Genomic DNA, 24,855 nt, shown 5'->3' on the forward strand with positions numbered 1-24,855 from the left:
TGTGTGTGTGTGTGTGTGTGTGTGTGTGTGTGTGTGTGTGTGTGTGTTAAATAATATACCACAGGAGAACTGTCAAAAGGTTGATAGGTCTGACATTTGACATCCTCTCATTCCTTGACAATGACACTTTTCTTTATGAAGTGATGCCCCTCCTGGATGGAAATGAGACACTCTCTACTCCAGTGGTAGAGATATAGCAAGCACTGAAGGATCCCATGCCACTGTGGCCTGACAATTATACCACAAGAGGTTACAAATATGCTCACATACATGATTCTATTCTACCAGACTGGTCAGGCCATGGTCCAGAGAAAATGCTGACACCACCAAGTTAATTGAATTGTATTTACATGAATATTATTGACATTGTTGATGGTAAAATGAACTACAGGTCTTAGTGTGACTGAAAAATTCAAAGGGTCACTTAGGTATACTTGATGTCTCTCACCTCTGGTTTCCAGGTTGTGACTATTGCCATCAGAGTTCATCATGCTGGATAACCTTGCCTCATTATTTCAAGGTGGTACATATTCAGATAAAGTAGGCCAGTAGTGTCAAATTCAAGAGAAACTAGGGTCACTAAACCATACACAAAAATCCATAAAGGTCATATATTGACTTAGAAAACTACATAGTAACATTTTCTGTGTTCTATTATATCTTAAATTATTTTGTAAAACATTTCTCAATTACATCATTTTAATCTGATTTGGGTCACTTGGAAGTGTTGCTGCAGGCTGCATGTTTGGTACCATGGAAATAGACTATAGTATAAAGAAAAAAACCAAGTGTATTTTTGCAGTTTAGGCATTCAGTCAGATTTTGGAGTTCATGGGCATGAAAAGAAGATGGAGAATGGTTTGATAGATTAAAAAAATTGCTTCATAATAAATTATATTAGGGCCCCTAGAGTAAAAGCAGAAGAGAAATTCTACCAGGATGTGGTTGAGTCACTGTTTTGGGGAAAGGGGTTGAAGTTAAAATTAGAAAATAGTTTAAAGTAGTCAGAAAGAATATTCCTCATTCTGAACAAGTATCTCTAACAAGGCCCAAAGAAGGAGCTATAAATTGCAATAAATGCTTGCAAATCACTGCTACCATTGTTCACCAGAGGAAGGATATTAGAATGAAATGGATGGTAGACTATTCATTATTTCATTGAGCAACATGTATGCAGATCAGTAGTCTTTCAATAGGATCAAGTTCTTGTGTAAGGATGGTATATATCTGCTACAGCCATTGAGATGGCCAGTAACTAGCCTCAGTTTCCTCATCCATAATGTGAGTGACCTTTCAGGCTGCTTTCAAACCTAAAACTAAGATCCTATAATCCAACTATGATGGAAGATCTCTAAGGTAGGTCTGAACTCCTCTAATTATGAAATAGTTCTTTTCCTATTTCCTAAATAGGTATTTCCTAAGTACCTGCTGAGTATTTAAAGTATCTGATTAGCAATTAGCATAACCCTCTTAATAATTTATGTAAACATAAGCAATCCTGTCTTGGTTTCAGTTCTAAGGCATTAACCATAAATATAATTATCAGCAAAACTTGATCTAATTACCTATCTGTTTTCTGCTCTTCTGGGTACTAGGTCCTACCTTATACTTTCCTGGCAGTAATGTTTCCTCTAAGTAATTTCTAACGTCATTGACATGAATTCATTCAATGGATATTTATTGAGTACCTTTTAATGTGCAAGTCACTAGGCTAGGCTGTGGGGAAGAGGAGCTAAAAAGATCAGTAAAACATGGTCCCTACCCTTAAGCAACTTATACTCTAGGAAGAACAAAGCAAAGAGTTTTAAAAATAGCTACACACACACACACACACACACATATATACACATACACATATGCTCTGTTTATTGTACAAACGTTTTGCCATACTTCCTTACTCTGTCCTTGAATTGGATAGGCCCTCAGCAGTCCTTGGGTTGATTGAAAAACTTCATTATGCTTTGTTGATGGCTTTTTCAGTTCCCTTGCAGTTTATTAAGTAATAGTTTAGGAAAATTCTCATATATGTCCCTTACATAGATAGGAATAACTTCAGGCTTTCATGAGGACTCCTGTTATAGAATCTTATAGCACCAGCCTAGTAGTTTTCTTTGGGCTGCTTTTGAGAATCCAGACTAATACCAATGAATCTTGATAACCCCATTCTTTATAGGGGAGAACTGAGTCAGACCAGGTCCCAAGACCCTGAAAGCATTTTACAGTATGCCTTTTTATTAAAAAATGAAGATATAAGGGACGGCTAGGTGGTGCAGTGAATAGAGCACAGGCCCTGGAATCAGGAAGACCTGAGTTCAAATTCGGCCTCAGACACTTGACAAGCTTACTAGCCATGTGACTTTGGGAAAGTCACTTAACCCCCATTGCCCTCCAAAAAGCAAAAAAAAAAAATGAAGATATTTGACCCATTCTAAAGATGGAAACAACAGTGTACCGTTCATCCATCCCATCCATTCACCACTAAGAAAGCTTCCTAATATTTGCCCCAAGGCTGTTGAAATAGGACTTCTGGTGTGTTCCATTTTGTTTCACTAGTATTCTTCATTGGAATAAAATATTATCGTTTTGTAAGTGTTTTGACTCTTCCCTCCCCTTCCAACTCAGCCCTTAACTCCTTTCATATTCTAGAATCTTTTTGGTACAGAGGTAGTATCTAGAATTCAATCCATTTTCTTCTGTGTGCTGATTGGGTTTTGTGGAGATATACCACAGTTATATTATGTGACCCCATCATACATGAACTTTCAGGTGTCATTACAGGAGTTATGGAGAAGGCATCACTTTGCTTCATTCTTTTGGCAGCAGACTAGGTATGAACTAATTCAACTAATGTTTGTTTACTGAGTACCCATTATGTGGAAGGTACTATGCTTGATGTATCAGTGGATACTATGAAGTGGATAAGTTGAATAAAACATAGGCTCTGCCTTCAAGTTTGCCAAAGGAAATAACAAAGATATGCAAATAACTATAAGGAAAAGAATAAATGCCACAAGAGAGTATAAACAAAAGCTACAAATGTTCAGAAAATTGAAACATCAGGATCAGGAAAGACCTCATGGAAGAGGAAACACATGAGCATGACCTTGAATGATGATAGGATTTTGATAGGGATGGAAAGGAGATATTTAGAATAGAAAGAATAGTGTGAGCAAAGGTGTGGAAGCAGGAAATCCCAGTTTTTATGTGGAGAGTAATGAGTGCAATGGAGTCATGTTACTTGACTGGACCACTGTAGTGTACATGTTGGGGAATACATTTCCTTTATTCAATTTTCCAAACAAATTTTCTTTGCCCTGCAATGAGATTCATTAAAATCAGTACACTAGGCTTTGACAAGAGGTGTTTTATTTATTTGGTTTTTAAAAAAAATTTTGCTTTTTTTAACTTTCTTATATGTCATTTTCTTTTTCTTCTTTGATCAAGTGACAGGTAAAAAAAAGCAATAATTTTACCAAATCATCTACTTATTTCCAAAGAGAATAGGGAGCACAGGTCCTCTCATCCCCCACTCTTTGAATAACTAAAAGCTTTTTAGAACAAATTCTTGTTAATAATACAGAAAAAATAAAAAAATATAGAGATGCAGCTATACAACAGAGTTTATTTTCCACATTTATATTGTGTTTCAAATGTGTAAGACTGTTAGCAGAGTGCCTTCATAATCATTGGAACCCTAATGACAGGGAGCTCTCTAATCAATATGACATTGCTTTTATGTAGAATTACCTGGGTAATCAAAGTATGGATGCCATCATCTCAGTAGTAATTCAGATCCTGAGGAAATGCTACCCCAAATGCTCATTGCCCTTGGCCACAGCAAGTAGCTACTATTCCTTCTCTGTTCCTGGAAGCATGAACTCTGGGCCACCATGTACTGGAAGTGAAGGTAAGTTAAATGACCAGTGATGATCTTCAGAGTTTTCCATGTGTTAATATCTTTCTCCTGGGGTGGCTAGATGGTGCAGTGAATAGAGCACTGGCTCTGGAGTCAGGAGAATCTGAGTTCAAATCCTACCTTGGACACATAACACTTACTAGCTGTGTGACCTTGGGCAAGTCACTTAACCCCAATTGCCCTTCCTTACCCCCTCCAAAAAATAAAAAATATTTTTGTTCTGTACTTTCCATTTGCTCTGACCCAGAGAGAGAGAGGTTGAAGGCTGGAACAAGTGCCTCTTTTCATTGGTCAAGATAATTTAGTACATAGGCAAAAGAAAGACAGTTCTGGGACTATTAATTTTAAGAAGCATTTTAATGGATATGTTGTTGTTATGGGCTCTTTCTCCTTCCCTCACTGGTGCAGACCACAATCAATCTGAAACTCTTCTATAATTAGGATTAAATTCAAGGCTTTTTTGAGTTTTCCTTATTAGTTACTAATTTTCTGCTTACTTAGAAAGGTCATAAAAATCTCAAGTATACCCAAGTATATGGATTTGTACACAGCCATTTGAGCTGGTTTGAAATCACTTCTGACTTCTCTGATATAACACCTTACAAGGCTGTTTTGTAGTGACATTAAGTCACTCAAAAGGTGAACTTGGGGTTGACTTTCTAGGTGAGAATGATTTTTCTTTTAAGATTTTAGTCTTTAGGGGTGGCTAGGTGGTGCAGTGAATATAGCACTGGCCCTAGAGTCAGGAGGATTTGAGTTCAAATCCACCCTCACACACTTAACAAAAAACTAGTCGTGTGACCTTGGGCAAGTCACTTAACCCCAATTGCCCTACCTTCCCCCCTCCAAAAAGCCAAAAAAACCCCAAAAGATGTTAGTCTTTTACTATATCTGACTGAATTAGAAAACTTCTGATTTACTTGTTAGAAGATTCCAGTGACTCTTTTCCTTATTCCAACTTTCATGGAACACTTTTACCTTAGAATATTTTAGACATAGACATAGACCTGTGTCCTGGCTGATGACTTATTTAGTCTTTTCATCCATAAAATGAGGAAGTTGGACTAGGTGACTTTTAAGGGACTTTTCTGCTTTAACATTTTGTAGTTTGATTTCCTAAGTATTTCTAAGGTTTGAGAATATTCCATAGTTTTGCTACATACAGGATGATCACAGCATCATAGATCAATATTTGGAGGGGACCTTAGTGGTCATCTAGCCCAATGCTCTAATTTTACAGATTAGGAAAATGAGGTCCAGGATGGTTAAATGATTTCCCCAATGTCATGCAGGTAACAAAGGCAGAGCCAGGGATTAAACTTGGTCATGTGATTCAAATGCAATAACCCATTGTACATTGCAAAGGTACATAACTATTAGTGAATGGAGGCCTTGATGTGAGAGTGCCAAAAACCAAGAAATATTGAGAAGGGGATAGTCCTGCCTCATACCTTCTTCCCAGACAATGACATAGAGATTTGCTATTTTCTTCTCTATTGGATTTTCACTCTGTTTAATAGCTGGTTAAAGGTGCTGTTGTCAGGTTGCTGAATGCACCAACTTGTGCATAAACAAATAAGGGTCAGTGCAGTTGCTGGAATGTAAATGGAGAGATGCAGACATATAGAAAGATTGCTTAATTATGTGGAGAAAAAATGCTGAAATTCTATCAAAGTCAAAATGCAGAGGGAGATGACAAATCACTTACCCATTTTACTTCCTCTGTAGATGATTTTGAAGAGGATGGTGAGGAAGAGGAGGACACAGACTCAGATTCTGAAGAAACCAAGGAGGAAGTAAGTACGCCGATATCTGGTTTAAATGATTCTCTTTTCATATATTGCAAAGGGAAGCATGTCTTTGCAAGAAAAATCAGATTTTCTGCTCATCCAAGTCACGGGCTATCTCACAGAAGGTAGCTTAGTGCTGTTGGCTAAAACTAAGCAACATTGGTATTTTTCAAATACCTTGAAATGCCTGGTGAAATGTCACAATGGAAAAACAAAAGCCATCTAGCATGATGGTACCAATGCTCTGTCAGACTAGAGAACAAGGATTTGAGTCTCCAGTAGAAACTTTAGCATGGCACAGTGTTTTGGAATGGCATAGGAATTTTAAAATAGTTTTTAATTACTTAATCTAGCATTTAATGCATTGCACGTTAAATAAACATATCCAACATTAGTAAAGAAGACAGAGGTGAAATAAACTTGGCACTCAATGGCCCCCTTTTCTAATAGTATCTATTGTTCTTAAACATGCCATTCTGCTTTATCGTCTACCCTTTATTGTCCTACAGTGGGCCACATCTAGATTTGGCAACTCTGAAGGTACTAGGTACAGTTGTTTTTCATTTTCCAACTCAGGGGATGGACTTGGGCAAATTCCCTACATTCTATCTGCCTTAATGATATCACCGACAAAATGAAGAAATGAAGCAAGTATTGCCTCATGAATTTCTTGGGGAGGAAAATCTGATGAAATCCTTGTGAGGAACTTTTCCATAAGTTCTCTATAAATGTATCATAACCATCACTCACCTGCTAACACTTGTGGCAGACATCTAGAGGAACGCCTTTGTGCAACGACACTGGGTTTAAACTGCTATTGACACCCCTGTATTCTCAGGGTTTTGTTGATAAATAGAATCATTTCTGAAGTCATCAGGAGCAAATTGGTTCTTTACTGTGGTTTGGCGGTGCATGCCAATGGAGTATGTGCTGAATTATTTGAATAACACTGGGCTGCAGTAGCCATTCATCAATGCCACTCCCTACCTCGCCTCCCGCTTGCTCTTCAGTGACTGAATGCTTGACACTCGGTGTCATTCCCCTCTTGTATCTGATGCGGAGGGACAAGTAGTGCATCAATGCATGGCTGCATTCTGCATCAAAGATGTTTCAGATGGTATCCTGAGCTCCTGCTTTTCAGATAACTGCAGGGGAAACTTGAAAAAAATAAATAAACAAAAACCAGCTGGGAAATAAGAACAAGACAAATTGGTGCAGGGACTAAAAGCTATTCATCAACATGTGCCAAGCAAAATAGCAGATGAGATTTCTATGCATGAGCATGACCACCAGAGAAATGAAAGTTTTTGTAGTTTGCCTCTGTGTCATAACCCCCTACTAAATTGTAAACTCCACGAGCCCAGAAACTGTATCTTATCTTTAACTTTGTTTCTCCCTCAGTGACTTGCACAGTTCTCTGCACAGAGCAGATGATTAATTTGTTTGATGAATGAATGAATGAATGTCAGAAATCAGAGCTAAATTGATTCTAGAGTGGGGTCCATCTAGGTAAGGCAGAGGGCCAGAAGACTAGATTTTTCTCAGTGGAACCAAGCTTACCTCCTTGGAGGTGACTGTAAGAAATATGGACTGTAGGACAAGAAGCTAAGAAAACCTTAATTCTGATCACAGCAATAAAACTGGCTCTTTGTGTAGCTACTCTGTGCCTTGGCTTCCATCTCTTAGAAAGCTATAATAATCATTTTGATCTGTTTTCCTTGGGAAGGATAAATAGCCTCTATCTAAGCTTTGAAAATGAAAAGTCAAGTAGTGCACTCAGAAACTACACATGGTCTAGGGATGTGATTGAGTACCTTATGGTGTGTGCAGCATGGCTACAGTACCATGTTGGGAACCAAGGTCCTATAGAGACATAAATACAGACAGAAATTGCATATGTTTGGCCGTTAGTCAAAACTATCCTTTTTCCTTTCTCTCCTATCTGCCCTTTCTGAATGTGCACATGTGACAGAAGGTGCTGTTTAGTGTCAAGATAAGTCATTAATGCCCATACATTGGTAGCTGAGGTAGGCATGATCTCGAGACAATTCTTTATTGCTGATCCTCATTTACAAAATCGTTTTAAATTCTTTATTTTAGGAAATGGGTAGTGATCTATTTTTTCATTACCTGTAAAATTGGCTCTTGTGGATTTATTCAGAAATTTCTTTTCCTAAAGAAGTATTGCAAACTGCTTTAGTCTTCAGTTATTAACTCTGTTCCTCCACAAGGTATTTCCTAAAGTTGAAACTTTCTTTGTATTGATATATCTGAGATAATATCTACAAAATGCTTTGCAAACCTTAAAGTGCTATAGAAAATAAATTTTTTTTCATTAATATGAAGCAGCTTGTTGGGATTGACTAGGTATCTATTTCAGCATTGTCCAACCTAGGTTTAAGATTTCAAGGAATATAGACAAATTTTCACACTAAGTTCAGGGAAATAACTACAGTGTTTATAAAAAAATAAACAAATCAGGTAGATACATTCATACATGAAGAGTATAAGAATTTAAGTACACCACCAACCTACCACAATTCCAGAGGACTCATGATGAAACAAGCTATCTACCTTGAGATAGAGAGCTAATAGACTAAGCATAGATTGAAGTATATTTTCTTTCTTTCTTTTCAACATGGCTAATTTGGAAATTTGTTTTACATGACTATATATATATATATGTATATAAATGTAATTTTTTTGCCTCCTCAATGGGTGAATAGAGGGAGGAGGGAGGAAAATGGTTTGGAACCGAAAATAGAATAAAATTGAATGAAGAAAAGAATATAAGTATACAACTTTGGTCTACTTTTTTTTTTTTACCACCTGCAGGATGTACATCTTTTATCCAGGAAAATGAGGCTATCTATATACCTGCACCTGGATTTGACACTGCATAAGTTCCCAGATTCTAGAGGTTGTAAGGTTTTGTATGAAGTCAAACAAAGAAAGCCAGGACATCTTACAAATATATTAATGTAGGGTAGGGCAGCTTGAGTTACATACAGGGGGTGGAGCTCATAGTCATCAGTCATTCTGGCTGTTACTATTTTCATGTCTTCCTCTCCTGGGTAAAAAGAACTTGGTCTGCCCACCCTGCCACTTGGGTCTTCATTCAGAGGCTCTAGGCATCACATTCTATAGGCTTTTGAATTCTATTTCCTTTTTTATATGAATAGGTAACCCTCCTGGAATCGATAAATATATTTGTTTCCCTTCTATAGCCTACCTTCTATTGTTTTGGGTCAGTGTGACAGGAGCTCAATGTAGCTTTGAGTCAGTCTGACTATTTCTCTTCAGATTCTTACCAACACCTTCTGTTTCTTTTTCTGTTTCTTTATCCATTATGGAGAGAGAGAGAGAGAGAGAGAGAGAGAGAGAGAGAGAGAGAGAGAGAGAGAGAGAGAGAGAGAGAGAGAGAGAGAGAGAGAGAATGTTATATCTTTCCTCACTGAGCTATCATCAACATGACAAAATAGTGTATATTCTAGAAGGTGGCACAGCGGATAGAATACTGGGCTTAGAGTCAGGAAGAAATGAGTCAAGCACTCAAGTAGTTTTGGGACACTAGGCAAGGCACTTATTCTCTGCATCAATTTCATCATCTGTAAAATAGGGATAATAATAGCACCTACTTTCTAGTGTTATAAGGATCAAATGATATAATATTTGTAAAGTATTTAGAGTGCCTGGTGCATAGTAAATCTTAATATATTTTTCCTTCCTTCCTCCCTCCCTCCCTCCCTCTCTTCCTCCCTCCCTCCCTTCTCACTTCCCTCTTTTCTCCTTCCCTTCTTCCCTCCCTTCCTCCCTGTGTTTCTTGCTTCCTCCTTCCTTCCCATCCACCTTCTGAGAATGTATCCATAGGCTTCACTATACTATCAAAGGTGTCCTTGACATACACAAAAAGGTTAAGAACCACTACCTAGGCACTTGTCCATAAAGTCATCCTTAAGGAGGGTAGGGGAGAATAGGGTGGACTAATGAAACTTGCATTGTATACAGATAATTTTCACAGATGAAGAAACTGAGGTGCAGACAGGTTGTCATTTAGCCAAAGTCAAAAAGTCATTAGAGTAGCAAAGCCAGTCTCCAAAACATCATCTGACTATATCACACTTTTGCCATTACATTATGCTTTTATTAAGCATACTCTGTCCATCTTCTTGTCCATAAAATTATCTTTAGGAAAACCTCAGGGTAGTTTACCTGAAATTTACTAGAAAAAAAAAAAGAAAAGTAGTCAAGTAGATTAGGAAGGGAAAGAAGATAGTAGGGAAAAGGTAAAGGGTTCAGATTTTCTTACCCTACCCCAAAACATTATTTTGCACACTTCCTAGATTTAGAGGTGTGTATTAGACCCCCCCAATTCCCTTTTTTCTTTTTCCTTTACTTTCCCCCATTTACTTATTTTAACATTTATATTTTTAAATTTTGAGTTTCAAATTCTCTCCCTCCCTCTAGTCCCTACCCTACTCATTGAGAAGGATTTCCTTTTTTCTTGTTAATTAACCCAAAGTACAGATTCTTCACTTATATTATTATTTTCCTGCTCACCTTTGGTTAAATGTATAATGGGAAATTTGATCTAGGGATATTGGAAGCATAAAAATGGTTCTTGGGCTAGCCTCCAACATAACTAAAGGATTGGAGACGAAACATTTATGAGGGAAAATGCAAGACTTAGGATCACTGAAGAGTACCTGCCTTAGAGTCAGTAGGACCTGAATTCAAATCTACTCTCAGACACTAGCTGTGTGACCATGGGTAAGTCACTTAACCCTTTTTGCCTCAGTTTCCTCATCTGTAAAATGAGATATTGAAGGAAATGGCAAACCACTCCAATATATTTGCCAAGAAAACCCCAAAATAGGGTCATGGAGAGCTGGATAGAATTGAACCAACTCAACAACAAAATGATCCTTCTAGGACTGGGGATAGGGACTAGAGATTCCAGCATTAGAATTTTTCAATTGTCAGGAATACTTAGTTAGTTCGTACCAGTACCTATACTTGTGGTTTACTGACTTGTACTTTTTGTGTTTACTTTTAAAGGATGATGACTTGGAAACAGATCTGAAAAAGCTTACCTCAAAACCAGTGCTCAGCTGGACAGAAGAGGAGCTGAAACAGTATGAGGCAATGTGTTGTGAACTCTCCCATAATTTCCAGGCATGTGTATATCTGCGTTTGGGGTGGGAGGAGCATTATTCACTGTGCCATTGCATACCTGTGATATATCATAATACAGAGAGCACTGGAGGCCACAAAGGTTCCAGATGGGGATTATTGATCATGATTAGCAATCTGTTTCTGGGATTCCTAGCATCTTATTGAGCTAAAGTTAGGTGGGAAGTAGAAATTCTGGAAAAATCAATTTTAAAGGATAGAAAGATTAAAAATATGAAAGTCCTTTTGAATATAGAGAATAGAAACAAGCTACCACAATTCTGTTAGTCACTGGGAATAAAACTGATCATTTATAGCATGGGGGGGGGTCTTAATCCTATAAATAAAATAGCCAAAGTTCTGGATAAACTAGCCATTCAACTTAGATGTTTCCTTGAGCGCCCTTTTATCTCTCTGTTTTGGAAAACTTTTGTGAGACCACTGTGTATAATACATGGCAATAATTGCAGCATTTTGCAAGTTCATCTGTGAAGTTCCATCATGATTATTGACCTCCATGCCTGCCTTCCAATTCTTATCAATGCTGAGTGGATCACTTAATTCCAGGAACTGGTGCAGTATGGAATCTTTCCTTCTCATCCTGAATATACTTTGTCCAGTACATGGAGCTTCAGTTGTTGCCAACTCATTCCTGCCTATATGGAAGAGTTCTCTCTGCTCAAGAATTTAAGCCATTCCCTGAAGTTATTAGAGATTTTATGGAACTTTATTTTAGACCTATTAACTACCACAGTCAGCTATAACATTCCCTAAGCACAATATGCCTTTTCTCATAAAGTAAAGTAGCAATATACTGTGAGATGTGGTTGAAATTGGAGAAAATTAGGAATGAAGTAGGGGTAGAATGTGATATATGAAAGCAGTAATCTCTACCCACCCTACTTAAGGCTACCTTCTCCTTAACTAAGTATCAGAGCATATGATTTTTTCCCTGTTCTTAGTTACAGAACGATTCTTTAGTTATCCCTGCTTATTTAATTAATTTAGTTCAGAGCCTAAAAGTTTATTAAGTTCTTTGCTAATGCCCAGGTTTCAATATATTTCATTTTTTAGACAATTTGACAGAACCTTTAAAGTTACCTGTTGATTGGCCAGAAGAAGAGCCGAAACAATATGAAATATTATGTTTTGAACCTTCTCATCATTTGCCCAAAACTTTTCAAAGATCTCTGATATGTCCAATAGCCTGATGATGGTAGTTCAATTAATGAATTACATTCTTTTCTTTTCCTTTGACATGTTTCTTTATCTGAAGATATGCAAAAGATCTGTGATTTGGCAACTTAAGGGTTTCCTAGACTGGTGGTGGTGGTAGTAATGGTGGTGGTGGTAATGGTGGTGGTGGTAATGGTGGTAGGGGGAGTTGGAAAAGAGAGCCTCTGAGGTCTCCTCTACCTCTTGAGCTATTATTGGGGAGCTTTCCTCACCAGTAAAGATTACACTTCATGTATGACTTGCTAGAGAAGTCTTAAGGGGTTAATTAAAACACTTAGAGGTTAAATGAGTTTTTCAGGGTCATGCAGATAGTATATGGGAAAGGTGGGATTTCAACCCAGGTCATCCTTTCCTTTTAAGGATGTTTTGTAGTTATGCTATATGTAGCAGGTATATTATTTTCAATATGTTATTATCTAATTATCACATACGTGCATATGTATGTACATATATGTATGTGTATATATACATATATATGTATCTCTCTCTATATATATAGAGAGAGAGATTCATATATTTTCTTCTCAATCAGGATATAAGCTGCTTAAGAACAGGGGTTTTTATTCCTTTTATTTATATTACTGGTACTTATTAAAGTACCTGGCACAAAGCTTATACTTAATAAATATCTGTTTATTGATTTTGATTCCAAGTCCAGTCTTCTGTCTACTATGTTAAGCTACCTTTAGAATAAGGAATAATGACATAGACTCTTCTTTATTTAAATCTGAAGGAACTTGAGTCCAAGTCTGGAGATGAGCTGAGCTCTGAAGAGGACCTAGGAACCCATAAGTGCACTTACTTTTGCCATATTTCTACTCAGACATTCTCAAAGAGGCATTTCCAAGAGAGGGACCAAAGTACCCAGGGACTAGAAACAGGGGACACAAATTTCCAGAACCCTCCTCCGAAGCAGATGAAGATAATGAAGTCCACTGGGGATATAACTTATGAAGAGGGGGCTCCTGGAAAAATAGGTCCATATTTATCATCAAATGATCAAGAAGAAGATTCCTCCAGGAAGGAAGTACCCGATACCCAGGCATCCTTCAAAGAGTCTCCCTGGGGTGCAGAAGTGTGTTCCTGTCTAAATAAGAATACTTTCCTTTCCAGCTCTGTCAGGATTGACGAAATCTCGGAACCTGTATCTAAGTTTCTAGAGAGGCATCCCATGAATATTCCCTTCCACAATCCCTATACTTATATAGCCAAAGCTGAAGGAACCAAATCTGTGCCAGGCTTCAAGGTGTTAGCATTTCCGGATGTCTGGGGTCACCACTCACCACCTTTTTCCCAGTCCATGTTGGAACGTAAATGTGGAATTCAAAGGTGATGCTACTTTTGTTGTTGTTGTTTTTACCTAGTTATTTTTGGGGTCTCCTGAATAAAATTCATGGGTCATGCATTTATGGGACAGTATTGTTTCTTGTAATACTAATGTTTCTGCTCAAGGGATAGAGTGAAGAAATCTGAAATATCACTGAAATCTTGAGGTTAAATTTCTCATTCATGTCAACCTGCTGTGCTAGCATCCTGTTAATCATAATCAATTGGAGAATCCCTCCTCTTCTCCACACCCACCAATGCCATCTGTATAATGTTAATACTTGGAAGTGACTTTTCTGATTTTGGGGAAAAACATCTGTAAATTCTTTACCTGGCCTAGGGGGTGGCACCACGGAGATGCAGTAATGATAATGGTAATAGACCATTGAATCATTTAGCTCTTTTGACCACCTGATGATACAGCTAATTCTTACTAACTCTGCTGGCTGGCTATATTGTCTATTACAGAAAGAGAGACCCTGACTCATGTGAATATAGAAGCAACTCTGAAGTCCTCTGATGGGAAACTATGGATTGGGTGGGTAAAATAGTGGTGAAAAGTGGAAAAAGCAGTAGATCTAAAGATCAATTGCCATAGAATCAATGGCATAGAGCTGGAAGGGATCTTAAAGGATCTTTATACAATCTTGGAATCTGAGAATTATAAGGGACCATTGCAGCCATCTAGTCCAATTTGCATACAAAAGAAATCCCTAGTTTAAGATATTTGACAAATGGTCACCCAATTTGTTATTTAATCTACTCCCCAAAATTTTATAGATGAAAAGAATGAGGCTCATAGAGATAAAGTGGCTGACTCACTAGGTATTAAGTGGCAAAACCAGGATTTAAAACTCTCAGCTAAGGGCCTTGTTTCCCATTTCACTGGAAAAATTTGAAGACATTCACCAAGAGCTTCCTGGTCTTACTTCCTCCTCATCTCATATTACTCATATGTTTTCTATCACTATTTTTCTCTTTCACTCTTATCTCATGTGTAAAGGTGACCCTTCCCCATATCATGGCACAAGTTAGCCCACTGTATCTCATCTCTAGCAAATTGTCCATCTATCATTTCCAGTTCTTTACTTATCATCAATCTCTCTGCCTAATGCCAGCTTCCTCACTTCCTACAAATATACTTATGTTTCTCCCATCCTCAAAAACTTTCATTTGATCTAGCCATCCTCACTAGCTCTTATCTTACATCTCTCCTCCCTTTTGTTGCTAAATTCTAAGAGAAGGTTGACTACAATTAATGCCTCATTTATTTTCTTCTCACTTTTTTCTTAACTTGCTAATGTAGCATCTGACCTTATCATTCAACTACAACTGTTCTCCTCAAAGTTACCAATGATCACTGACAAATGACAAATCTAATGGCTTTCCCTCTGCCACAATTCTTATCCTTTTTTACCTCTCTGCATCCTTTGACAGTGTTGATCACCCTCTTCTTGATACTCCCTTCTCTCTAGGTTTCCACAATACTATTTTCTCCTGGTTCTATCCTTATATCTATGACCATTCATTCTTGGTTTTCTTTGCTAGGTCTTCTTCCTGATCATGCCAGACAGCAGTGGCTGTTCACTGGGCTCTGTCCTGTGTCTTCTTCTTTTCTCCACCTATATTATATCACTTGGTGATCTTATCAGCTTCCATATATTCAATTATCATCTTTATGCTGATGATTATTAGATCAACTTAATCCAACCCTACCCTGACTCCTAATCTCTAGTCTTGCATCTTCATTTGCCTATTGGACATCTGCAACCAGATGACTCTGCAGCCTTGCAATTAAAAAAAATGCTCCTTGGAAGGAAAACTTTGGCAATTATGGACAGTGTACTAAAAAGCAGAGCTCTCAGCTTGCCAACAAAGCTCTACATAATCAAAGCTATGGTTTTTCCAGTAGCAATGTACGATTGTGAGAATCAGACTATAAAGAAAAGTGAGTACTACAGAATCTACACGTTCTAATTGTCGTGCTGGAGAAGACTTTTCAGAGGCTTTTGGACAGTAAGAAGATCAACTCAGCTAATACTTAGAGATAAATTCAGACTGTTCCCTGGAAGGTCACATATTGAAACTGAAGCTTAAATACTTTGGTCACATAATAAGAAGACATGACTCATTGGAAAGGACCTTGATGTTGGAAAAGACTTAAGGCAAAAGGAAAAGGTAATGGAAGAAGATGACATGGATAGATAGTATCATGGAAACAGTGAACATGAACTTCGACAGACTTCAAGAGTTAGTGGAGGAGAGAAGGACCTGATGTGCTATGGTCCATTGGATCACAAAGAGTCAGACATGACTGAATGATTGAACAAAAACAACAAACTGGATGTCTCACAGACATCTTAGAGTCAACATGGCCAAAACTGAACTAATGATATTTCCTCCCAAACTCTGCCCTCTGAACATTATTGTACTTATTACTTATTATTGTAGAGGGCATGGCCATCCTCCCAGTCACCCAAACTCACAACCTAGGTGTCCTCTTTGATTCTTCACTGTTTCTCACCCTCCCACCTCTGCCGCATCCAGTCTGTTGTCACATCCTACTGACCTTTACCTCTAAAATATCTCTCATATACATTCTTTTTTCCTCCTCTGACACTGCTACCACTTTGGTACAGAGCCTCATTTTTCTCACCTCTGGACTGTTGCAATAGCTACTGATTGCTCTCCCTGCCCCAAGTCTCTCCCCACTCCAGTCTGACTTCCACTCAGTTGTCAAAGTGATTGTCCAAAAGCACAGATCTGACCATGTCAACTCTCCTCCTTACCCCAGTGGCTCTTTATTACCTCCATCCCTATCAAAGTATATTTCAGGAGGAAACATTATGAATTCTGCTCTCTGTGATTCTATGCTTAGCATTCTGGTGTCCCATAATTGGGAAATTTCACTTATTCCCTGTATTTAAAATGTCTCATCCAAAGATAACCTTGAATGAGCATGAGGCAGGGAGCTGGGACCCTCTCTGAACTGTCCAGCATGTACCCATTGCAGCTGCCACTGGCAGCTTTTGTTTCACTCCTTACTGAGCCAGTGTTGGATGCGCTTTTTATACCCAGAGGCATCATTTTCTAGTTTTACACCTCTAAATTAAAGCTTTTCACAGTGCATATTTCAGGACATTAAGTAATTGCTCCACAGACCTTTGAATGCCACACTGTTCAAAAGGTCAGTTTTATGAGGTAAGTCACCTCTGGTTTACACTAATTCTGCACTTTCCCTTACTTCCTCCAGCCCCAGTCACCATGGTATTCACAGCCTGTCTGGTCAGAGGAAGAATTTTGTTTACCTTCTTGCTGCCTGCTGGATCTTGATACAACTAACTCCTGTCCTTTCAGGCTTCTGTCTTTGTCCAATGGCAGCTGCTGTAGGAAAAGGTTGAGAAATTTTTTTGTGGTGGTCAGTCACTGCATCCCAAGATTCATTGTGCACCTACATTGCAATGGAACATGAAAAGAAAACTAAGGTGTGCACCCTACCCTCTTGAGTTTGTAGGGTGCAAAAGAAGAAACACACACACAGGTATAGATAATGATTAATAAAATGTGAACTATGATAGTGCAATGAGAAAGGCATAAATATAGTAACTCCACAGTTCAGAGGAGGTCAAAGTTACATTCATATTGGAAGATTAGGGAAAGCTTTGTAGAAGAGATGACATTTAGGATGGGTCATTAAGAACAGGTAGGCATTAGATAAGCAGGGCTAGGAGGTAAAGCTCCAAGGTAAAGGCAAAGGTATAAGCTAATGATGATTACGATGATGATGCCTGACATTTATTAAGCTCTTAAAGGTTTGCAAAACCCTTAATGTACATTATCTCATTGGATCCTTAAAACAACTCTCTGAGGCAGTTGCTATTGCCATTTCTATTTTATAGATGATGCTGAGGCTTGAAAAGTACAAATGACTTGGCTATAGTTAAGCTATTAAAAATGCTTAGGTTGGAATTTGAACCTAGATCTCCCTGACTCCAGGCTCAATGCTCTAGCCACTATATCTCATAAGCAGTTCAATTTGACTGGAACATAGGATGGGTAAGGACTTTTATGGGAGGTATGACTGAAAAAGAATTAAATTAGGCAGGCCTTTTAATGCCAGATAAAGTAATTTGGACTGATTCTGTAAGCAGTTGGAAATCATGGAAGGTTTTTGAGCAAGGAAATGGGATATGAGACATGATCAGAACTACGGTTTAGGAAATTTAATCTAGTAGCAGCATGTTAGCAATATATGTGATGAGCTAGAGGGAGGAGAGATTGCTGAAATAAGAAGCTATTATAATAATCTAGGCAAGAAGGAAAAGAGCTAGATTAGGAACTTTGTAGTAGGAATGAGAAAAATGGAAAAGAGATATTGTACACATAGAATTTTTTGATCTCAGTAATTAATTAGCTTGGCAGAGGGGAAGGTGGGAAAAGGAATGAGTCAGACATCCCTGAAGTTTCCAGCCTTAGTGACACTGAGGATAGAGATACCATGGACAGAGATAGAGAATTCCTACAGAAACACAATTCTTGGGGGAGGTGATTAGTTCAATTTGACATGTTGATTTAGTTGGGTGAAATAAAAATGTATACTTCCAGGATGTACTTGATCACTGTCCCGTCAACAAAACACAGTTTAAATATAAAAGAATGAGCTAATATTAGCTCTTTTAGTGGTGGCCAAGAACAGGAAATTAAGGGGATGCCCATCAATTGGGGAATGGCTGAACAAGTTGTGGTATATGAATGTAATGGAATGCTATTATGGTATAAGAAATGATGAGCAGGCAGACTTAAGAGAAACCTGGAAAAACTTATATGAACTGATGCTGAGTGAGGCAGAACCAGAACGTTGTACGCAGTAACAGCCACATTGTGAAATGACTGACTTTGATAGACTTAACTCTTCTCAGCAATGCAAGGACCTAAAACAACTCCAAAAGACTCATGATGGAAAATTCTATCCACACCCAGAGAAAGAACGATGGAACCCGAATGCAGAGTGAATCAGACTATTTGCTCTTTTTCATTTTGTTTTTTCTTTCTCATGGTTGCTCCCATTCATTCTAATTCTTCTATACAACGTGAATAACTTGAAAATACATTTAATAAGAATGAATATGTAAAGCTTTTACCAGATTGCATGCTGTCTTGGGGAGGGAGGTGGAGAAAATTTAAAACTTATGGAAGTGAATATTGGAAACTAAAAATAAATTAATTTAAAAAAGGAATGAACGAATATAATGTCTTTGTAGAAGATAAGGGGAGAAAGCAAGGAATTTCCTTTTAAAGATGGAGATCTTAACCACTGACTAATGCAGGATATTGAGTAGACTGGGTAATATTTTTGATCCAGCCTTGCATATCTTGGGTTGGCTACAATGCTTATTTCATCACTGAGGAAGAAATGGAAGAGAGAGTCTAGGAAAAACAACATTAAAGTTACCCTGGGCTGATGGATCTGGGCCAGAAATCAGAAGGAGAAAGATTTGCCTTTAGCTAAACTGACTAAGACTAAAATGATGAAAACTTTCACACTAGAGCAGTACAAAAAAAATAATAATTTTCTAAATGAAGGTGAATACACATATCTGAAGCCAATGGAGTGGAGGGTACAGACCAGAATGTTTCATTAACAGCTTTTCAGTTTCATCAGCAAAAAATGTTCTCAAGGTGGAAGATCCCTGGGGCACATCCCAGTTCTACTCTTGGCTATAGGCTCTGAATTTATGATTTTTTTCTCTATTCAGGGCAAAAATATTTGAAGATGTCCAGCGGTTCATCCAGCCAGACAAGGTGATGGGCAGAGTCGTCTTCAGTTTAGATGAGCCTTGGTAGGTAGCCTAATGTGTTGGTGGCAAAATGTTCTGGCTTCTATTAATGGGGATGAAAGTCAGGAAAGGGGTGCTGCTTTTAGTTAACTAGTTTCTATAAAATTTAGCTAAGTTTTATATATAATATATATATAAAACACATATACATATATATGATGTATATATACATACTTATTAAGTGTTCCACTAACAAAAATAAATACACACTGCCTTTAGTTAACCATTTTCTATGAAATTTAGCTAAATTATATATAATATGTATGTATATTACGCACATATACATATACACATGCATACATACATATATGTATATATCTTTAGGAGCAATGAGCAATATAAGCAAGGGGAAATGCTGATTACTGATCATGGAAATGGCTTCTTAGTATTAAAAATAACAATAATCATATCCATATCTATGAGCTATTTATTTTGCTTTCAGGCTCTTGCAAAGCACTGATGCAACTGAATGTTTGAAGTTTTTCTCTGGGTTTGAGTCAGGAAACCTGCGGAAGGCCATCCAAGTGAGAGAGTGAGTAATGGGAGATCTGTGAGGGGCCCAGTATATAAGAGCATTGTTATTGGGAGGGGGGAGTTGTTATGGATTTAGGATTATAGATTTATATAAACAAGGGACCTCCTTTTAATCATGTGGAAAATGAGGCCTAGAGATGTAAAGTAACTGCCCCAAGGTCATATAAGAATTATAAACATTCTAAGGTTCAAGAAAGAGAGATTTAATATGAAATGATTGTCTAAAATGGAATTAAATAAAGTAGAGCCAAGCTATATTATCAAAGGAATTGCTTTAGGAATAGGAGACCTGGGGGGTGGCTAGCTGGCCAAGTGAATAGAGCACTGGCCCTGGAGTCAGGAGGATCTGAGTTCAAATTCAGTCTCAGACACTTAACACAAAAACTAGTTGTGTGACCTTGGGCAAGTCACTTAAACCCAATTGCCCTTAAAAAAAACAACTTAAAAAAAAAGGAATAGGAGACCTGGATTTGAGTCCCAGTTTTGCACTAACTTACAGTGATGTCTTAGTCAAATCACTTTACCTCTGTGGCCCTTTCTTGACCTACAAAATGAAGGTAAGAGTCCCAAGATCTTTAGAAATCTACGATTCTAAGAAATGTATTTCACCCCCTAAATGTAGAGAGAAATTGTCATTACAGCCGATATTGCTCACTAACTGGAGACTTACTATAATGCACTCCAATGGGATTTAGAACTCTAGACTACTTGAGCTTTGATGGGTCTCCTGAATTTTTAACCTTTCAGGATGCAATAGAACCTTTATATATCTTTTTGCATTGCCTGGCTTAATAGGGAGAGGATCCAGATAGGTCATACATATGTCTGCCTGCTGGGGAATGTGAGTAGAATTCTCATTATTCAACCAGCAAGGGTGGGGACATCATCCCAGCACCTCTCAGGATGTTGGAGGTAACTGAAGGACCTGTGATAACATATGGGGGCACTATCTATTCTACTCTGTGTCACTGAATCCATCTGACAAAACAGCCCCTCATTACCACTGATTGCCCTTGTAGTTCATTATGCCAGTATCTTTGGTCCAGGCATCTGCCTGAAATGTTCTCCCTTCAAGTTTCAGCGCATCTGCCACCTCCTAAACAGGATCTTTCCTTATACCCACTCGCTGTTTGCATCCTCTCTCCCAAATAATTTTGTAGTTACTTGGTAATATATTTTGTATTGACTTATCTGTGTAAATGTTGTTTTCCTCCAATAGTCTATACAAGTTCCTTTAATTTATGAGATGAAAGTGCAATTCACAAAAACAAAGGCAGAGGTACATTTCTCTCTTAATAATAATGATACTTAATAATGCACCTTTACTTAATGTTTAATGTTTTTAAATCACTTTAAATACTGTAAGGTAAGCAATATTAATATTACTCCTTCATCATTACAGTTGAAGATAGGGAAACTCATTGAGGTTAAGTGACTTACCTATGGTCAAAGAACTTTTAAGTGTCACATGCAGGATTCAAACTTAGATCCATCTTGACCCTAAGCCCAGGACACTTTTCATCATCTGGAAAAAAATGAATAGACAGAGAATCTTGACTGATAGATTGATATTATACCCCATGACCTATGGCTTATGATTGCTTTTCTTTTTTCCTTCATTACTCTCCTTTTTCTCCTTCTCCCAACCATCCCCCAGTCTAAATAGAAAAAAATATTTGGTCATTGAAAATGTTGGCCTCTTAGAAATTCAGTCTCATGTATCACACAGATAAGTTGTGATTACTTAATTTTATGATAAGAACTAGGTGTTAATAAAAAATGAGACTTTAGATTTGATCCTATCAGTGTCTTTTCTCTCTTCCATGGCTATAGACTTCCACTCTCATATGAGACCTTTGAACATGTAATAAAACAGTAGTATTGCCATGGGGAGAGACTAGGTAAGGACATAGATGGGTCAGCACAAATCTGTTACAGCCCTTGGAAGAGCAAGTCAAAGTACATGCTTAGATATTAGGTCAATCGCAACCTCTGTACTAGGTGGTGAAGTGGATAGAAGTTTGGACTTGAAATGAGGAAGACTTAAATTTGAATCCTGCCTCCTCTACTTACTATCCCTGTGATCTTTGGCAAATCACTTAATTTCTCTTAGCCTTAGTTTCCTTTTCTATAAAAACAGGAGGTTGGATTCTATGGCTTTGAAGATTCCTTCTATCTGTAGATCAGTGATTTTATGAGTAGCAAATACTGGAGAGTAATTATTTTGCAGTTCAAATCAAAGAGATGCTAGTGTTATTAAGCCAACTTCGAAGTAGACAAGGGTGAAAATATCTAGTCAAAGCTAGCAGTCTTATGCCATAAGGATAAGATCACTCCCCTCATCCAGGCTGTGAGATCAGGTTTCTTAGTGCACCAGGCTAACACCACATGTCTTGCTTTCCAGGTTTGAGTATGATTTATTGATTAATGCTGATGTGAACTGCATCCAGCACCAGCAGTGGTTCTACTTCAAGGTGAGCAGCATGAAGGCTGCTATTCCCTACCGCTTCAATGTCATCAATTGTGAGAAGGTCAACAGCCAGTTCAATTATGGTATGAGCTTTTGGGGAAATAATACTCCTGTTGAACAAAATGATCATTGTAGCTTTTTGTATGTTTAGACTAAACACATATCCTTGACTAAAAACATATCCTTGAGTTCAAAAGGGTTTAGAGAAGAGTCATCCCTTTTGGTCACTACATGGGTATCAAATTAGTGAATGAGCTATGACAAACTGATACTCGGGAAGCTCTGATATTACCACAGATAGTCAGAGTGCCCATATAAGGGATAATGTCAGGACTTCCCCTATCCTTTTCCCTCCTTATCATTGTCAGGTAAGTAGACAGCCTTTGTTTTCTCATATTTCCAAGCCCAATAAACCATAATGGCAAAGGCTTGCTATAGCACTGGTGAGCCACACAGTCTTGTTGGCACCATCCAGTTAGGGACTTGGAAAAAATACAGAGAAAAAACCACCAGATTCCCCTGAATAAAAGTAGGAAAATGGGTGGGAAATATTTGGGAGACAAAACTCATACTTCTATAACTATACATTTTAACCCTTCTGATGATGATTCTTATATAACCTGTATATATCTATATCTATACACACATATGTTGCCCTCAGAGATTACTAGGGTTTTTGTCTTAAATGACATATCTGTCATTGTAACATGCTGGAATATGGATTCTAATGCAGTATGGAATTCACATTTTCCCCAAAATCTATTGACTTTCCTAAATCCAGAATAATAAGATACACATACATATTCTAGATAAATTACAGTTTCTGAAGGACTTTAATATACAGAAACAATTTATTAATTAAGTGTCCCAGTAACAAAACCAATAATAACAGTAATGATATGATAATATTAACTTTTACAGACAGTCTGATTGATCCTGACAGATTACATCATTCATTGGGTAGCAGAATAGATTTAGGGATCCAGAAAATTTAAGGGAATCACTCAAGGTCATCAAATGAATAATTATTAGAGCCAAAAATATAACTTAGGACTCTGTCATTTGAAAAGTTTTTAAAAAATGTTTTAATAATAGTTCTATTGGGAGGGAAAGGAATAAATTACTTTTCTGAAACAGATGATGAAACCTGTGTGAAAAGAGAAAAAGTCTGGATATCGACTTTCTCTTTCCTTCTTTTTTTCCCTTCTGGAAAAAAAAGTCCTATCACCTGAACCTGCCTTTGTTTTGTGTAGGGATGCAGCCGACCATGTATTCAGTGAAGGAGGCTCTCCAGGGCAGGCCTCACTGGGTTCGGGTGGGCTATGATATCTGTTATTACAAGTAAGTGCATCATTAGTATACCTTTGGTTGCCCTTCCATTCCCTCCTCCTTTCCCTGCTTAACCATATTTGTGCCCATAACCTTCAGCTGCCAATGCTCATCTGCTAAACTTGTTGCAAATCGCTCAAGACTGCAAAACTCCTGTCCTTGAGTGAAATAAACAGGCAAGATATGTATACATGGATTTTAAGTAACATTCAGTACCTGGCATGCAGTAGCTGCTGAATAAACATTTGTTTATGGTTGATTGAGGAATGCTTTATTTTGATTTTAGTGCTGCTTACTCTTTTTGTACTTAAATTATATAATTGCCCCATTGTTATCTTTTGGTACCCTGCCTGTTTGTCTAGAAGGTGTCAAGGGTTCATAAACAACTTTTCTTTAATCTTCGATTCCATTCAAATATCATGAACTTTTGAAAGTTTGTATTGAACTAGTCCACATGATTTGGAGTTATATTTCTTCCTAATCATTCAGTAGACTTTTCACTATTGCTTATATCACTAGATAGAGGACACTTAACACACTTAAATTTCCCTACAATCGAAAAGTCCTATGGAAACCAAACTAACTGGGAGCTGACAGAACACACAGAAATGTATTAAATCATTTTTTAAGGCTAATTGCCTGTTTTTAACAGAGCTACTGACTGATTTCTTTTGGCCTCTGAGCTCATGGATTAATACTTATTTCATGGTTGGGTTAAAGTAAATCAACTGTTCTTTTCCATTGTGGAAGCAGTGACTACAACAAAACAAAACAAAACAAAATAGCAAACAAAACCAGTAAGACCCTTTGGAGTTCAGACTAAAATTGGTGCCAAAGATCATATTTTTATAGCTTGATGATTTTTGCTTGGATAATTTAAGTAATGATGTACATACACATATACTTTCCTAAAGTTAATGGATACTAGACAGTATCAAGTAAGCTTCTTAAGTCTATAGATCCAACAGAAGGAATTGATAGAAGCAGGTTGAGGACATCAGTTGGCTGGTCATATTTATCAACTAAGGTGATTGTAGAATTGACTTTTAGGTATGTAAGGACAGCCCTGAATTAACTAAAACCCTCAGTTTGAAGAATTGGTGAGGTATTAGCCACAATACCCGTGATGCTATGGTCCTGTGAAATGCTCCCATTGAATTACTTATAAAATTAGCTGTATCATACCTGCTTTTGTTTTTCTCAAAACCATATCCTATTATCTCTCTAATGACAGTTCTCTCATGG

The 24,855-nt window shown here is 37.6% G+C and overlaps 1 protein-coding gene across 1 annotated transcript in view; it reads left to right on the forward strand.

Annotated features, from left to right (window-relative positions):
• The window catches only part of AGBL1 (AGBL carboxypeptidase 1), a 995,991-nt gene that overhangs the window by 189,812 nt on the left and 781,324 nt on the right, over nt 1–24,855 (forward strand). The window contains exons 8-15 of the mRNA XM_069098544.1: nt 3,742–3,907; nt 5,645–5,712; nt 10,765–10,881; nt 12,848–13,443; nt 19,197–19,280; nt 19,720–19,809; nt 22,216–22,364; nt 23,535–23,622. Coding sequence (XP_068954645.1) covers nt 3,742–3,907; nt 5,645–5,712; nt 10,765–10,881; nt 12,848–13,443; nt 19,197–19,280; nt 19,720–19,809; nt 22,216–22,364; nt 23,535–23,622 — 1,358 coding nt within the window. The remainder of the gene's footprint in view (nt 1–3,741; nt 3,908–5,644; nt 5,713–10,764; nt 10,882–12,847; nt 13,444–19,196; nt 19,281–19,719; nt 19,810–22,215; nt 22,365–23,534; nt 23,623–24,855) is intronic.

This window comes from Petaurus breviceps, unplaced genomic scaffold, assembly GCF_028583685.1.
Source record: "Petaurus breviceps papuanus isolate PSGF00001 unplaced genomic scaffold, PetGlider_PUasm1.0 37, whole genome shotgun sequence".
NCBI classification, from domain to species: Eukaryota; Metazoa; Chordata; class Mammalia; order Diprotodontia; family Petauridae; genus Petaurus; species Petaurus breviceps.